Here is a 16786-nt window from a genome sequence, read left to right as displayed (position 1 = left end):
CAGTCCATCGTGCAAGTATCTAAGTACCTTCTCTGTATCTTGTGGCTTAAGGCATCTTAGCAAGACACTATTGTGGTTCTTTCTAAAAAGCACTCCATGAACAAGCTAGTAGGATAGAGATTTTAAGTGAATTGCCCTCTTTTGTTTATTCGATAAATGTGTGGGCAAGGTGTTGTGCTCTAAAAATTTCCATATATCGGAATACCATGGCACTGTAGATGTGGACTAAGGAACATGTTCAACATTGTACATTTCTATTTCCTGCTCCCAACTTGAAGATCTTGCTTGGGAGCATCTCTTTCTTTGGATGCTAGTTGGTAGAGGCATGACCCTTAATGGTATGAACTGGTTTAAACTCCAGATCATATTATTGTAAGTAGGTCATCCAATTTTCCCTTTTCTCACCCCGCTCCTCCTGCACAAAGAGTGTTTTTACCACTGGGTGAGGCACAAATATGATCGTGTGAACTTTTAAAATATAAGGCCTGGAATATTTGATTGCCTTGTATACATCATATGCTTGTTTATCAATGGCAAGGTAGTTTAGTTCTGACCCATGTAAGCCAACACTCATGAAATAAATAGGTTGTTTGTTTACTTTAGCATCGTTTTGAGTCAATACGGTCACAATAAATGAATCTGAAGCAAAGGTATAAAGCAAGAAATCTTACCCATAGTCAGGATTGAATAATGCAGGTGCATTAATGATAGCCTGTATAATCTGAGCAAAAATATTCTTTTCCCGTTTGTCCCATTTGTATGTTGCATCTTTCTTGATCATCTCCTGTAGAGGTTTAATTATATAAACATAGTCAGAGATGAATTTTTGCAGGAAATTAATCTTCCCTAAGAAAGATTGCACATAATTCTTATTCACTGGGAAAGATATCTGTGTAATAGATTTGACCCTCTAGGGATCAACTTTAATTTCACTCTTTCCAATGATTTTCCCTAAGAGAGTCCCTTTTGGCACACCAAAGATGCTTTTCTTGGGATTAGAGGAAATCCCATATTTACAACATCGCTCAAATATTTGTTTTAGATGACGTACATGATCTGATCTTCTTTTGGAAAACATAGTAACATCATCCAAATAAACAACTACACTCTGACCAATCAGGCCATGAAAAGTGATGTCCATTTCTCTTTGAAATGTAGCACTGGTATTGATAAGTCTGAATGGCATTCTCTTGAAAGTGAATGTTCCCCATTTGGTCCTGAAGGTGGTTTTCAAATGATCTGGTTTCACCACTAGCACTTGATTGTAACTAGAGAAACCATCTAGCAACGAAAACATCTTAGACCCAGATATTGTTTGGAGGATCTGTTCCATGGATGGCACTAGATAATTATCTTTATCAGATGCCTGGTTGAGATTGTGGAAATCTACACATAACCTTATTTCCTCGGACTTCTTTCTGACTGGGACAAAATTTGAAACCCAAGTGGAATGTCTAACTTTAAAAATGATCCGAGCATCCAACAACTTTCTCAATTCCTTTTGGATGAGGGGTTCCAGTGTTGGATGAACTTTCCTTAGTTTCTGCTGGAAAGGTTTTACCCCTTCTTTTATGGGAATAACATGCTGGATAATACGAGTATCATATGTCTTTAAGTCGTCATATGTCCATGCAAACACATCACAATATTGTTTGAATAAGAGGATGAATGCTTGTCATTCTTGTGGAGAACAACATGTATCGAGGTTTACATACTTCAGATCTTCTTGAGTTCCTAGATTGACTTGTTCAGGTGGCAACTTCGAACTCTAAGTCTTGTTATTGGTTGTTCCTCTAAATCGGATATGCAGGTCATATAAATTTTCTAGGGACACCACACCTTTATTCATAGTGTTACCTTTCGTTACATTAGATACCTCCTGCAATGCCTTCTCGTGCTCATCCTCTTCTATGGAAACATAATTGAACACGTCCGCATTAGCCATGAAATACAATATCTGTTGGTTGTCATTGTGTTGTGCTCTACAACAACCCCCCATTTCATATCATTTTTACTTATAAACATTAACGTATGAAATGGGTCCCTTTAAAATTTGATTTGGTATCAATGCTATCATAATCCAAACAAGTCCAAAAAAAATGAATAAATGCACTTTATAAAACTTTCTGGGCAAACCCTTAAAAGAAATCACGTAATGATTTGTCATTGCGATAAAGCGATCGCAAGATCGCATATCGCAATGACACATGAATTATAAATTAAGCACCCCAAAGTTTTCCGCCGATGCGCATTCGGCGCATTCGGCGATCGGCGATATTCCATGTACATGTTATAATGCCCCATGCCAATAGTCCCGACGCGATACACATTCGGCGAATTCGGCGATCGGCGACACACTACAACAGTTGTGATGTTCCCAAAGACTTGTCCCGATGCGATGCGCAATCGGGAATCGGGTATCGCGGCAATCTCACCCAAGTCTTATTGCACTCAAAGTTTTTCGCCGATGCGATATCGCATTCGGCGATCGGTGATATCCAATACACACCATTAAAGCGCACTAATTATATCCCCGATTGCGATCCGATAAAGCGCGGTTTTCAACGAAGAGCCGTTAAGTGATGGGATGGCACAATTCAATTGTAATAAAAGCTTGATCTCTCACGCAATCCTTCATCTATGCTCAACCGCCAAAACGTCCATTGCATGCTTAAATGAATCGTTCACCCGAGTAACGATATAATGGGCATTTAAGGAATGACGGATTGAAAACGGCTAATTAATAAGATCATGTCCTAAAATCTTTTCACGGATTGTATACGCGCCCATTTCAAAAGCTAAATCCTTCAGTTACGCATCTATTCATATATGCTGTATCACTTAAGAGTTTTTCATCGCTATCTCTGTGTATTACGCCCAATTGCCTCCTTGTGCAGAATTCATTCACAGAAGCTAGACCTGAGAAGATGGGAAAGAAGTCCAAGAAGACTGCAGGTGCTTCCGCAACACCAACTGCAGGACAAGCGGCCGCAAACAAGAAGAAGGGACTAATATCCGATACCACATGCACGGGGCTCACCAGAGTGACTTGGCAGGGCACTTATAACCTAATTGAAGCTGAGCAACCACAAAGGATAGTGACAGAAGCTAGTGTGGACTTACTCAAGAAGTCTGATGCAACTCTCAAAGATTTGGCCGACTCTTTCCTTCACAGGATAGCGGCCAGAGATCAAATTCTTCCTTATACAGACGTTGTGCGATGGGCGATTGAAGAAATCCCCATTTTGGACAGAACTTTTAATACCAGAGATGGGAGGATTTTCGGATCATTCAAGCCAGATGACCTAAGGCAAATGTATCATTTGCCCGAGCCAGAGAAAATATATAACAAGGACTTCCTGGAGAAGTTTGCAAGCGAGAATGAGATTGAATCTGAACCTATCAAGGATTGGAGGCAAAATCCCAACAAACACAAGCACGAATCCTCCGGTAGGTACTCGGTCGATTCTTTAGCTTCTCCTTATTGTTATGCGGGGATTATGATGTGTAGGCTGTGGGGATTGCATGACTCTGCCAATTTTACCATTGAAATGGTTCCTTTAATGGAGGCAGCAGTAAATAGTTGGATTATGGATTGGGCTGCTATGTGATTCGTTCTCCACATTTCACTAGTTTCAATCCCACTTCTTCACCCCTGTGAGCATCACCCGATGCAATGAGTGCTAAGTGAACTATTCAAAAAATCATGAGAAATTAGTCAGTTACGACTACCTCTCATGGAAATGGTCATACGTTTGAATGACTTACTTAACGCAGTTGAATCCCAAAAAATGATATCTAAATTAGCAGTAGCTGTTTGTGATTTTAGGTCTCAGTCTGTTGTTTCAGAAAGGAAAATGCCCCCGTTCTACTATAGTGCATATATCTTAGACACTCTTTGTTTCAATTCCGAATTTCCTGTTCTCGGGTGGAGGTGGACTACACAGGACCCTTCACCCATTCATATATATCATCAAAAATTGTGGAAGTCTTCTTATAAAGACCACCTGTATCAAATCTGTAATGGTTTCATGGTGCCCATTTACTATTCCATTTTTGATAAACCCATTTCAAAAATTTCCTATCAAGCTTCCTTTGATTTACCAGCAGTAGCAAGTTGGTTTGGAGAAGAAAATTTCACCTATATCAGAGTTTTCGGCAGCAAAGCCGACCCACATGTTCTTCCTCTTTATGTTCCAGATAAGCTGCTAGCAAGGGAGATTGCATATCAGATCATGGCTGAGAGTACTACACAGACTCTCAAAATAGAAAAGAAGAAAGGATGGCCATCTTTTCCCTTCAGATGTGGCGTTTATACTCTGCATGATCTTAAACATGCAGAAAAGGAAGCCACGAAGCTCCAGTCTTTAACGCTGGCCACGATCCCAAACAGACCATACGACCCAAAAAAGACTGCTTACAATGCATTAGAACAGGCCAAATTAACGAGGTTTGAGCATCAGAAAGACATGTTTGATGACCTGTTCGTTGCCTCTGAGACAATAGGTCATGTTAAAGAACTCGCTAGGATGCGATATAATGATGAGGGATTAACTGAGTTCAATAAACTCAGAGAACAGAGGTTGCAAACTCTGCCTCTGCATTTACTGGCAACATCCCCAGCAACATCATCAAGCCGACCTGTTCAAGAACAGGAGGAGCAGCAGAAGAAGCAACAGGAGGAGTAACAAATGAAGCAACAGAAGGAGCAACAGAGAAAAGAACAGGCAGAAAGGAAAAAGAAAGAACAAGCCGAAAAACAGCATAAAATACAAATGGAACAAGAATAAACAAGGAGGAAAGAACTGGCAGATAGGCAGAAAAGGGAGCAAGAAGAACAGCAAAAGAAGGAACAGGAAGAAAAACAGAGGAGAGAAAAAGAGGAGCAGCAGAGGAAAGAACAGGAGAAAGAGCAGCAGAAGCAAACCACCAATGTAGACACTACTATAGACCCCAATTTATTACAAGAATGGCAACAATTTCACTCCATCATCAGTGGATTGGAATGTTCGAAAGATGGGGATAATTCTAAGACAAACGATACGCAGGATGTTACCTCTCCTCAGGTTCTAAGTGGAACCAGCGGCCCACCAAGTTCAAAAGAAGTTGAAGTTATTCCAAAAGACCCCTCTGACCAGATTATTCTACAGATAGAAGATATTCCGCCATTGGATGTTTTCTACAGCCCAAGACACAGGGCAGTTGTAAAGCGGTCAAGGAAGAGACGAAGGATTGATCAACCTTCTATCTTCCCCGAACAAACGGTCACGGGTAATGTAGTATGGAAGGAGGAATTGGATCCCTCCGATGACTTAACAAAGCTATCACAGTATGCAGGCGCTTACTCGGCGGCAACAATTGACAAAGCATCGGAGGTGAGCCTTCTATTGAAGAATAAGGACCAAGAAATCTTTGCGTTACAGGCAGAATTGGTTGAAACCAGGCAAAAGGCAGCACAAGCCGAAGAACAGTTGCTGGCGCAACAGCAAGAGAACAATCAGTTGACTCAGCAATTGCAAGCAGAAAGGCAAAGGATCGATCAGGGTGCGATCCAGAAACAAAAAGAATTGTCGGAGGCGTTGGAAAATTTGAGAGTGGCGAATGAGCAAATGATAAAGACCAAAGATGAGCAGATTGCTCAAATGTCATCGCAGCTGGAAAAGATGAAGGGTGCATCGCAGGTAAAAGAGTTTAAAACAGAGGCATTATTGATAAACAATGCGTTGATAGCTCAGGTCAGACTCTTATGTCAACAGATGGATCAAGCTGAGTCCCTATGTGAGCTAACTACAACGATAAATCAACAGGTGGAAAAGGCCAGGACTGAACTAGATCAAGCGGACGAGGCCATTACTGCACATCTTGATTGGCAAGATACTGATTTGGGAAAAGCAGCAAAATTGCCCAGGATTAATGAAACACAGAAAGATATTCTTTTCACAGAATGGCACACTCAAGTGATGAAAGCAGAAAGGGCGGCTTCAAGATGTAAAACAACCGCCAACAATCTAGTGGATCTAGTCAATAACACTCTTTACCTGGCCAATATGATTTCTCAATGTACACCGGGAAAGATAACAACTCCAAATGCTTTAGAGCAAACATGCTACCCTGAATTAGAAGAAAAAGGAAGATTAATCGCTGGAGTTAAAAGCTTGTCCTTAGATGCATATTGGCTCTTTTTAATCAAGCCACATACACAGAGATCTGCCCTAAAGTGCCTTACAGACGCAATTGGGTGTATAATTCCCGATATCCAAGATGCCACCTACGCTGCACAACTCAGTTCGCGCCTCAACAAACCTCCGGAAGTTGAGCCAATGCTTGCAATTAATCAACTCAGATTCAAAGGAAAGTAGCCGACTTAATGAGTCACCCTCCCGCTTGCCAGATCGCCAGCCAAAACAGGATCAAGAGTTATTGATACCAGCTTAGTAGGATTTCTGTTTAAGTAGATATTTAAATTAGATTAGTATTTATAGACCCTTTCATTGTTTTGGAAAGGGTCGTAAAATTTTGTAACAGACTTAATAGACTGAAGTTTGCACTACTGTGCTTTAGTCGCTATTCTTTTATGAAATTGGACCAGTTGTTCTGAATTCGACATCAATTTTTTTTTATGCAATTGCGCACTATTGCCTTTCTTGAGGACGATTTCTGTGTTGAAGGAAGAACTTCTAATAGCGATTGATATTTGGGAATGTGCTACAGCTCATATGGTACTTTTATCTACTTCTGAAGTCATTCTTTTTATATGAATTTTTATGCTATATATTCTTGCTATTATTGAATACATGCATGCGCTATAACAACAAATCTCTATCTCAGCCCACTATTGGATGTTTTGTGATTTGCATTTCTTTTAATTATGTATGTAACAATGATATAAATGATAGTGTAGTAATTTCGCTGTTATCGCTTTGTGTAACTATTTATGCACAGCAATCTTGAACAATTTAAATATCTATGTTTGAAGACAGAGTCATCTATATGCCTGTCTAAAAGCTCAGATCATCAAACGCTACACTTTAGAGATCGATAAAACCCCGGGGTAGATTATAGTTATTATATTTCTGCCGATAGTTGTAGTTATTTGCTTATCACTAGCATAATCTATAAGTCGCGCATCCATCCCATTTTATCCATTTTTGGGAAACTGGTCCCATTATCCCCAGTCGGAGCCACTATTTCAAATGGAAAAGGAGCTGTACTAAGGTCCGGACCGGGTGGTTTCCCCTATGTTGTTGCAGCGATTTTCGAGGCATCAACACATTGAAAACACGAAAATTAGTGATGTTATCAAGAATAAATGGTTTATATTATATTTCAATAGAAAAACCATTTCTCAATGGAAACATTCTAGCGGTTGCATTTGCTAATGCTTCTACTGCAACGTTTTTAAGCCTGGGAACATAAATGATATTAAAATATTTAAAATAATTAATCAAATGCCATACCTCCTGCTCCTAGTTTTTAAGACTCAGTGAAACACAGTGGATAGTATCCGGTACCTGACGAGTGACCACCTCTCAACCACCGATTACCTTGAGGAACTCTATCTTTAGATCGATGGCTTTCTTTATTCCAAGTACGAGTGCTTCATATTCAGCAATATTATTTGTACACTCGAACTCCAAACGACATGATAGGATATGCTTCTTATTACACGAGTCTATAAGTACATAACCAACTCTAGAGCTATCCCGCGTCTTTGAACCATCAAAGTATAAAGTCCAAATATTATTTTTTTTTTGAAAAAGTCGGTTGCTATGTATTGCATTCTGAAAAAAACGAGGGTCTAAATCCCTCTTTGTACATAAAGTTCGCAGATTGAGAGGAAACAAGGGGTTTACAAAATGAGGCTGCCCCCTTGATCCTTAGGCTACTTTTTTCCTTACTAGTGCTAGAGATGTTGCTAGTATAGATTCTGATGAAAGAAGATAACAAAAAGATGCATTTGATTTTCATTCAGTCGATCATTATGTGTTGAATGTGTCTCGCTGTTGATTCTTCTGGATTCTCATCTTTGGCTCCTTGGTTTGTGCTGGAGGAGCTGGTGGCGTTGGTGTGCTTATCCAGCCAGGATTTCAGAGTGTCGAGCGATTCTTCAACATGGCCACAGCGATTTGAGAGCTGCTCGAATTGATCTCGGAGAGAGGAGACCCTGTGCATGAAAAGCTGAATTTCTGCTTTGTATTTCTCCGTGTTGATGCGGTCTTGTTCAAAAAGTCTTCTACTGTGCTCATCAAGGCGCCGGTCATGCTCTTCTAGCCTTGCAGCAAGCAGACCCTGTTTTTCCTCTATCAGTGACTGTTGGGTCCTTATTTCTTCCAGCTCAAATTGAAGGTCTGCACAGTGCAGACAGTCTTCACTGCGCGCCATGGAATGGGGGTTGCAAAAAGGGGAGAGGGTCCAGTAGGCAGTTAAGATTTTGAAGATTTTGAAGATATCTTGCAGACGGGTTTGGAAGACACTGTCAAGGGATACAACAGATCCCACTTTCTGGGCGTCAAGGGAAAAATATAAATGGACCCGGATGTTGGCGCGCAAGCTTGAAGGGAGAGTACTGTAGATAAGGGAGAAGGAAACAGAGGGGAGTTTGCTGTAGGTGCAAGATTGAGAAATGGAAGGCGACCAGCGGAGGTGATGGAAAGAGAACAGAGAGTAAGGAAAGGGTGGAACAACAATACTAGCCACCCCACAGATACTACTCCTGTAAAACACCACGACAGAGATTAGTAAAAAGATATACAAGACAGGAAGTAGCAATACCAGAGACTGTTTTTTTCTTCGGCCCTGGACGAGAGCGCCTTCATCAAACCAGAGTATCTGCTCTTGCGCAAGGCAGTGAATGACAATTCTTTTCTTTCCTCTGCCCGTATTTATGGAGTGAAACCAACAGTAGCCTGGGTGTATTACGGGAGCCGTATCCTCTGTGGCGATTAGATATTTCCCTGAATCTCGATGGCGATCTGCTGGTGCAGCATATTCGATCTTCCGGCCTTCACTGAATTGATTGGTTTTCCTTGGGATGCAGGTTGTTCTTTGAATCGATGCTTGGATAAGACTACTTATGCATTCCATGCTCTCTGTCAAGTGTCCTGATGCTGATGAAACCAAGCCCGTCGCACGCTTGATGGATCTGCGAGCCTGGGCAAAGTCAAGATTTGCCTGTATCATGGCAGAGGCTGGAAGGTATCTCTGTCATTGTGCCTCAACGCACCTTCCGGATTTCCAACTGCGTTATTCGCATGTTTGTCAGCTTCCCCGTTGAACGTGCGAAGGATATGGTAGAATCTGATATTTTCAAAGTGTTTGAGAAGGAGCTTGATGCGTTGGATATGTTGCTGAAGGTTGCTGTTTGTTGATCTTTGGTTGTGGTTCATGAAGCCAATGATTATGGAGGAGTCCCCAAATACTAAAGCTTTTCTAATCCCCAGATTTTTTAATTGCAACAACCCTTGATAGAGAGCTAAGGCCTCTGCGTTATTATTTGTTTTTTTTCCTAGACTCCATTCATACTTGCAGATTTCTTCTCCTAATTCATCTATGATAACTCCTCCCGCGCCTGCTGGTCCTGGGTTGGACTTTGAGGCGCCATCAAAGTATAAAATCGGGCAATTGTTACTCTGTATCCATCTCTTGTAGTCCTGGGTGGGAAGTCTTATTTCCCACTCCCTGGTCTGGTCATGATGCTGTCTGTTAGTTCTCTGGATACTCTGTTGATGTCCTGGACGGCCTAGAATATGCCTAATAATTGACCTCTCCTCAACTGAATAATCTGCTGCTTTGAAAGTCCCTGAGTGTTTTGCTGCAATTGTCTCCTGCGCCAATAGGTGAGCCTTGTTGCATGTCTTCCATACATTACTCTCTTTGTTTTGGAAGATTTTTTTATTTCTTGTGAGCCAGATTTTCCATAGTAGATTGTGAGGTATGATATCCCAAGTTCTTTTGACAATCTTGCTCCTTTTATCTTTCCATGGGCAGCTCCTTCTCCATTCTTGAATTGTCTCTGCAATATTCTGATGAGGTTGCCATGTTATATTGCCCAAGTTGGACAAGTTTATCCAGCATTTCTTCGCGAAGGGACAGTCAAGGAATAGATGGTGGATGGTTTCCTCTGCTGAGCAGCAGTTGGGGCAAATTGAAGGACCATATATCCCTCTCTTTCTTAAATTTTCAGAAGTGAGTATTTTGCCTTTTAACAGCAGCCATATGAAGAATTTGACCTTGGGGATGGCCTCTGATTTCCATATTGTTCTCCATTGGTTCCAGATAGGAGTCTGGTAAGTGCTGTTGCAGATGAATTGATAGCCGGACTTGATGGTGTAGCTTGAGCCCGTGGGGTCCCATCTGAATCCATCTGCTGCTCCTTTTTTAATGGGAGCTCTGTTCTGAAGGTTTTTATGAAAAGCTTGGAAACTTAATTCTAAGTTTGAGGGGATAACTGGAAAATCCCAGCTAGTCCAGGCTCCTGTGTCAACATCCCATTTTGAAATTTGATCAAGCCTCTGAATGCCTTTGCTATTAAGATGAAGGATGAAGGGAATGGCTTCTTCAACTGTGTTTAGAGGTTGGAAACCCATTATCTTATCAGAGGCATAATTAATACTGGTCCCTCCCCGCGGGATCTTTGAAATGTTTTGATTGAGAATGGGAATCGCTTTCTTACAGAGGTGCCAGATTTTAGTAGAATCTCCACTGGGAATATCAGTTTCAAGGAGTCTTTGCCTATTGTCAGAGAGATATTTGCATTCAATGACCTGTTTCCACCAAGCTTTTGGATCATTGATTAATCTCCAAGCCATTTTGATCCCGAAAGCAAGGTTAAGAATTTTAGGGGCTCTAATTCCCAGTCCACCTCTATCTTGGGATTGAATTACGCTTTTCCAATTTACCAAATTGAATCTATTTTTTTCTTTTTTCCCTCCTTGCCATAAAAAGTTGCGGAGGGCAGTTTCCAGCTTATAGTGAAAAGAGACAGGAGCTTGATAAAGAGTGAAGCGGTATAGTGGTAAGGAGGAGATACCTGATTTGAGCAAAATTAATCTGCCTGCTGGGTTAAGCCATTGAGTTCCCCATTGCTGTACCTTCCTTTTGACTTTGTCTATTATTTCATTCCAGGTAGTGGCTTTTAGAGAGCCCATGGTGACCGGCATCCCAAGGTAGGTGAAGTGGTCCCAGGTTGCTTTGTAGGCAACTCCAAAAATGTTGGCTATGATGTGAGCTGTTTGATTGGAGATATTCCATCCATAGATGCAGCTTTTTTGAAAGTTGACCTCTCCCCCTGAGCACTCCATGAACTGGTCGAGGAGGATTTTGAAGCGCCTTGCTATAGTAGTGGATGCCCCTCCAATGAGCAGAGTGTCGTCAGCAAATTGAGAGTGGTTGATATTCTTCACTCCGTTTCCAAACTTGATACCAGAGATGAGGCCAACTCTTCTATTGTGATCAAGGGCGCTGCTAAATGATTCAGCCATCAAGATGAAAAGATAGGGGGAAAGAGGGCAACCTTGCCTTAACCCTCTTGAGGATTGAAAAGCTTCACAAGGGCGTCCATTTATGAGAGGCGAAATCCAGGGGCCAGAGATGCAAGCGGCAATGGTGCTGATGAAGTCAGAATTGAATCCCATTTTCCTCAAGACAGCAAACAAGAAGGAGTGTCTTACTCGATCAAATGCATTGGCTAAGTCAAGCTTAAGAACGAAGCCTTTCTCCTGCCTTGATGTGCTGGAGTGAATAGCTTCTTGGACCAAGGTGATGGTATCATGAATTTGCCTGTTGGACATAAAGCCTCCTTGATTTTCGGATATAAGGGAAGGGAGAAAGGGTTGGAGTCTGGCTGCTATGATTTTTGCAAAGATCTTATATGAAGTGTTACACAATGAAATAGGTCGAAATCTGGAGAAAGAAGTGGGGCGATTTTCTTTAGGGATGAGGGCAAGGAAAGTTGAGTTTGTGAAGCCCCCCATCTTCTTTTTTCTTTGGATTCCATTCATCATTTTAACAAGGTCTTTTTTTATCAAATGCCAATGGTCCCTGTAAAAATTTATTGGGAATCCATCTGGACCTGGAGACTTATCTGGTTGTAAAGTCCAGATGGCTTTTCTGATTTCCTCCTCTGTTATTTCACTGTTTAAGCTGTCATTCTCCTCAAGAGATATTTTCCCCGGTAGATGCTTAAGGAGCTTTGAATAATCAGCATCTCCTTGGTTTTCCGTGAGGAGACATTTGTAATGGAGGAAGGCAGCTCGTTTGATGGATTCTTGATCATTATGCTGGCTGCCTTGGCTATCAGTTATCGTGTTTACATTATTCCTTGTTTTTTTGACTGTGGCCTGCTTATGGAAGTAGGCCGTATTTTTATCGCCCTCCTTCAGCCATACTTCTCTTGATTTGATTCTCCACTTGATCTCTTCCGCTCTCTTGATTTGAATTAGCTGGCCCTGAACTTCCCTTTCTTGGTTTTTCAGCTGATGAGTGAATCCGTGGTCCTCTATTTGCTTATGGATCTCTTCCAAGTCCTGCTGAATTTTTTCTCTTATTTTTTCTGGCTCTTGATAGCTGACTTTTGCCCAATCCTTGAGTGCTCTCCTTATGTTTCGAAGTTTTGTTTCCCAAATATGGCTTGGAGAGCCTTCAACGTGTTGCTTCCAGGTTGCATCTATGATAGCCTCGGCCTCAGCGTTGTCTCTCCACAGAGGATTGTATTTGAACGGAATTGGTCCCAAATGAGAATGGGAGTCCAGCATTAAGATAATGGGGAAGTGATCTGAAGCTGTGGCACTGAGAATTTTGGTGTGGCCTGCAGCAAAGGAAGAAAGGAGGGAGACATTAACCAAAATTCTGTCCAATCTTTCCATAATGTTGCCTGGCCCCAACCTTCTGTTGTTCCAAGTGTATTTCCTATTTTTTGGAATGATATCCATCAGTTCATGGTCAGACATTATCATTTCCATCTGTCTTCTGAAGGGGTCGGGGGTGAAGGTGCCCCCCCTTTTCTCATTCGCATGGAGGATTAAATTGAAATCTCCAGCAAGAATAACATTTGAGTTCTGCTCATTGTCTATTTCTTCCTTCAGTTCCTTCCAACATTGTTCCTTTTCCCGGTAGTGATTGGGGATATAGACATTATAAATGATGAAGTCACAGCTCTCTTCCTTGTTACTAAGGTTGGTCCTAACCCAATTTTGGTTAAGGACAAAGGATTTGCAATCCCAGTACTGCTTATTCCACATAGTTGTGATTCCTCCAGAAGCTCCTCTGGAGTTGCTACTGGCCCCTGAGAAATTTTTGTGGGCATCTATAATTATTTGCATTTCGCTCTGACTTTGCTTGGTTTCCTGTATCAAAACAATTTCAGGTCTTTCTGTTTTAAGAAGATCTCGTAGGGCAGCTGATTTGGAGGGGTGCCCCATACCCCTGCTGTTCCAAGATAAGAGCTTCATCATGAGGCGTTCGAGCGAGGAGGTGCTCGCCTCTCATGATCTTTACCTGCTGTTTCTTTTTCTTGTGAACCTGTAATGAAGGATTCCATAGGGGTTTGAATCCCTAGGGCTATGTCCTTTTGTGTGCTTTCTTCCCGATGTTGCTTGGCTGACTTTCTTCCTGGTCCCGGTTTCTTATGAATATCGCTGGAGGCGCCAAAGTCTTTTGAAGAGCTTCTGGTGGTTCTGGGGGGGGGAGGATCTATGGAGGGCTGAGAGGGGGTCGAAGAAATCAAGGGAGGTTCGATCAGAGAAGGCTGGTCAGACTGAGGGTCATCAGAGGATAAAATAAAGAAAGGGTTGGAGGAGGAGGGGAAAGAAGATTCAAGGGAGGGTCCAGGAGGATTTAGAGAGGGAGAGGTGGGGCGGGGGGAGGAAGAGCCCGGTTGTTCAGAAGGTGGATCTTGTTTTGATTGAGGGGGTGCTTTCTTTTTTTTCACAGTTTCCCACTGTTCTACTTGGTCCTCAGATTCAAGATTAGTAATTTTAGAGCATCTATTGGCAAAGTGGTCGTATTCATGACCTACCTTACATTTAAAGGGTATTTGTTCGTAGTCCAGCTGCTGTATGTAGCTCCAGTCATCCACCTTCAGCTTGATGGCTTCTGGCAGGCCTTTCCCAAGGTCCACTTCTACGCAAATCCTTGCACAGGCCTGCATGTTATCTTTAGGCTCGCTTCTGTCGATGTACTTGCCTACTGCATTCCCTATTGCTTTTACCGAGTCATCTCCCCAGCAATGCAGGGGGAGGTGGGGAAGACGGACCCAAACCGGAACCGCATTAGGGATATCGAGTTCAGGGTCGAAGTCAGGAGTCCATTTGTTCAGATATAACCCTCGAGAGTCCATGAAATAGGGCCCGTTCCTGAATATCAGATCCTTGTCTGCCTTGGTTTCAAAGTGAAAAGTATAGTAACCTCTGCCACAAAATCGAATCGAAATCTTTCCTTGTGTTTTATCAGACCAGTTCCTTTCCACCCATCTCTGGACTGTCTTTGGTGAAGGCCATAAGCCTGTGAACTGCCCTATGAGCCCTTTTTCTGCTAAAGATAAAGCTGCCATTCGAGGGAGAGAAGGAGGTAGCTGAACTTCTTGGAGAATATCAAGTTTCTTGACAAATTTTGATGTTGCTGGTTTCGGACGGACGGGGGGCAGAGATTTTACCAGATCAGAGAAAGCTTTCTCTGCATCCCCCGTAGATGGATCAGAATGGGCCATGGCGGAGGCCAGGCCCCAAAAAACAGGCCTCGCGGCCCAGGCCGAGGCGAAGCTGCAGCTGCTCACCAGTCTTCAGTCCCGCGATCCAGCTCCGCGCGCGCTCCTCCTTTTGCGCTCAATGAGTTATCATAAAGTCCAAATATTATTAGCTACTAAGGTTCTTCCTATACTATTATTTATATTACTATGTACATCTATATTACATGATTCATTTGCACCAGCTCAAGAACAAGAAAGGAGCTCCAACTGTGTATCTAGTGGGAGGGGCGATGGTTGTGCTTGTTCACACCCATGATCAGTTTCTAAGAAAAAAAATTCCAAAGATTAAATCAACAAAGGCAAAAATCTCATTTTGGCCCTCAAGTGGTCTCACATTATGTTTCATGTATGATTCACTTTCCACTTGAATCTGGTTATTCCTGCCCTTATATGGAATCCATAAATGTGACCAATCCATAGCAAAATACCCTTGTAATTTACTAGACCAGTCTTTACTCAGTAGTATGTCGTAGGCTTCAGAGATGTCCACAATTACAATATTTATACATTGCTGAACTTAGTGATCTGATGATAATCAAATAAGAACATTCTTGAGTTCACCAATAACTTGGACAAGGGATTTGTCCGACTGAATGATTTGTGCATCGATTTTGTCCCATTTAGCATTTATTTTCTTGGAAATAGACAATGGAATTATGTTCAAAGATGCAAAGGAGTCGACTTAACAATTATGGACATTGTAATAAAAAAATTCAAAAATTAACAAAAATGGAGGGCAGATAGTGTTAACATCTAATGTTACAACATTGACTATAGATTCAAGGGAACCAGAAGACTGACTAGACACTTTTTTAGAGGTAGAAGCTTTGTCACCTGAAAAAGGTTGCGAAAAGGCTTGGACTAGTAGTTCACATTGGCCTGCTATCTTCGTGAGCTCATAAATGGAAATATTGGCTCGATCTCTCTTCAAACCTCCAACTATGTTATAATCAAGTGTTTCACCTCTAGCAGGCAGTGCTAAAGTGTTTGGAGGAGTAGATTTGTTTTACACTTCCGGAGTGATGGACTTAATTTTGCTGTCGAAGGAAGTGTTCTTAGAAGTATAAGCATTTCTAGACTTACTTTGTGCATTTTGATCAGGATTAACCGATGGTGAGATCCTTCTTAACAATTGCTCCTTCAAGTTTGGTCTCGTCACCTCTTGTTAAGAAACATGCCCTTTGCTCCTCAAATTGTATCAAAATTTTTTCTTTTGAGGAGGGGCTTCACTTTGTGGTAGTTCTTTAGCATTCTTCTTGTCAGCATTGAGAATACAATCAAAATCATTCACTACATGTCCAATTCCCATACTTTCTTCAGTCGTTGCAAGTTCATTTGTTTCTTTCATTTGCTTTGATTTCTCATCTACTAGTAAGGAATCCACAATGTGTGTGGTTAAAGCATTCATGTTGTGGTTCGATTGCGACCATATCTTCTCTAAATGATATTCCTAGTGGAAAGAGCAATAGCTATCCATACCCATACTTTCAGTATTCAACACAACATTTGAACTATGGGCATATTTATCCGATTGATTATTGTTGTTGTTGTTATTCCTTTGGAATGGGATAGACTTGGGAGGTTTTCTACTAGTAGAAGTTTCCCTTGACCTTCTCTTTAATTCTGAAATTTCATTGGTAAGCACCTTCACTGTCCTGTTCAAGCTTTCAATATCTGACGAATCCTTTTCCTTAGCCTTACTTGAGGAAGGCTAAGACTTCTTGCCAGTTTCCTTGGAGTCTTTTGATTCATCATCATCAGTAGTTTTCTCCACAATGATTACTTTTGCAAAGTTTAGTTCCAATGTTTCCTTTGCAACTCATTTGACAACAAAGGAAATGTTTGTGGGAAAGGCAACTACATAATAATCAATAGTAATTAAATCATGAGGTTGCATGCGCTGGGGGAACTTATTCAATATGCGATTGAAATTTTGATTGAAATCTTTTATTTTATCCTTTTCCCCCATCTCACTATTTCCGAGCTCTTTTAATAACATGGCAAGAGTCTTGTCATCATCAAATTTCTCCAAAAAAAAATTCT

General features: G+C 41.5%; 1 protein-coding gene across 1 annotated transcript; it reads right to left on the bottom strand.

The window, feature by feature from the left end:
• Positions 1–9176: 9176 nt before the first annotated feature.
• Positions 9177–14704, bottom strand: LOC149140253 (uncharacterized). Its single transcript, XM_089450940.1, has 2 exons — positions 14015–14704; positions 9177–13343 (listed from the first exon to the last, which is right to left on the bottom strand). Exons 1-2 carry the CDS (start codon positions 14702–14704, stop codon positions 9177–9179), a joined length of 4857 nt encoding a protein of 1618 aa, XP_089307066.1.
• Between the last annotated feature and the right edge of the window lie 2082 nt (positions 14705–16786).

This window comes from Pinus tabuliformis, chromosome X (genome assembly GCF_031772625.1).
Source record: "Pinus tabuliformis cultivar Carrire ecotype Pingquan chromosome X, CPIR1, whole genome shotgun sequence".
In the NCBI taxonomy this organism is placed as follows: Eukaryota; Viridiplantae; Streptophyta; class Pinopsida; order Pinales; family Pinaceae; genus Pinus; species Pinus tabuliformis.
The sequence above is the reverse complement of the archived record's forward strand: the minus strand, read 5'-3'. Positions and strand labels throughout refer to the sequence as shown.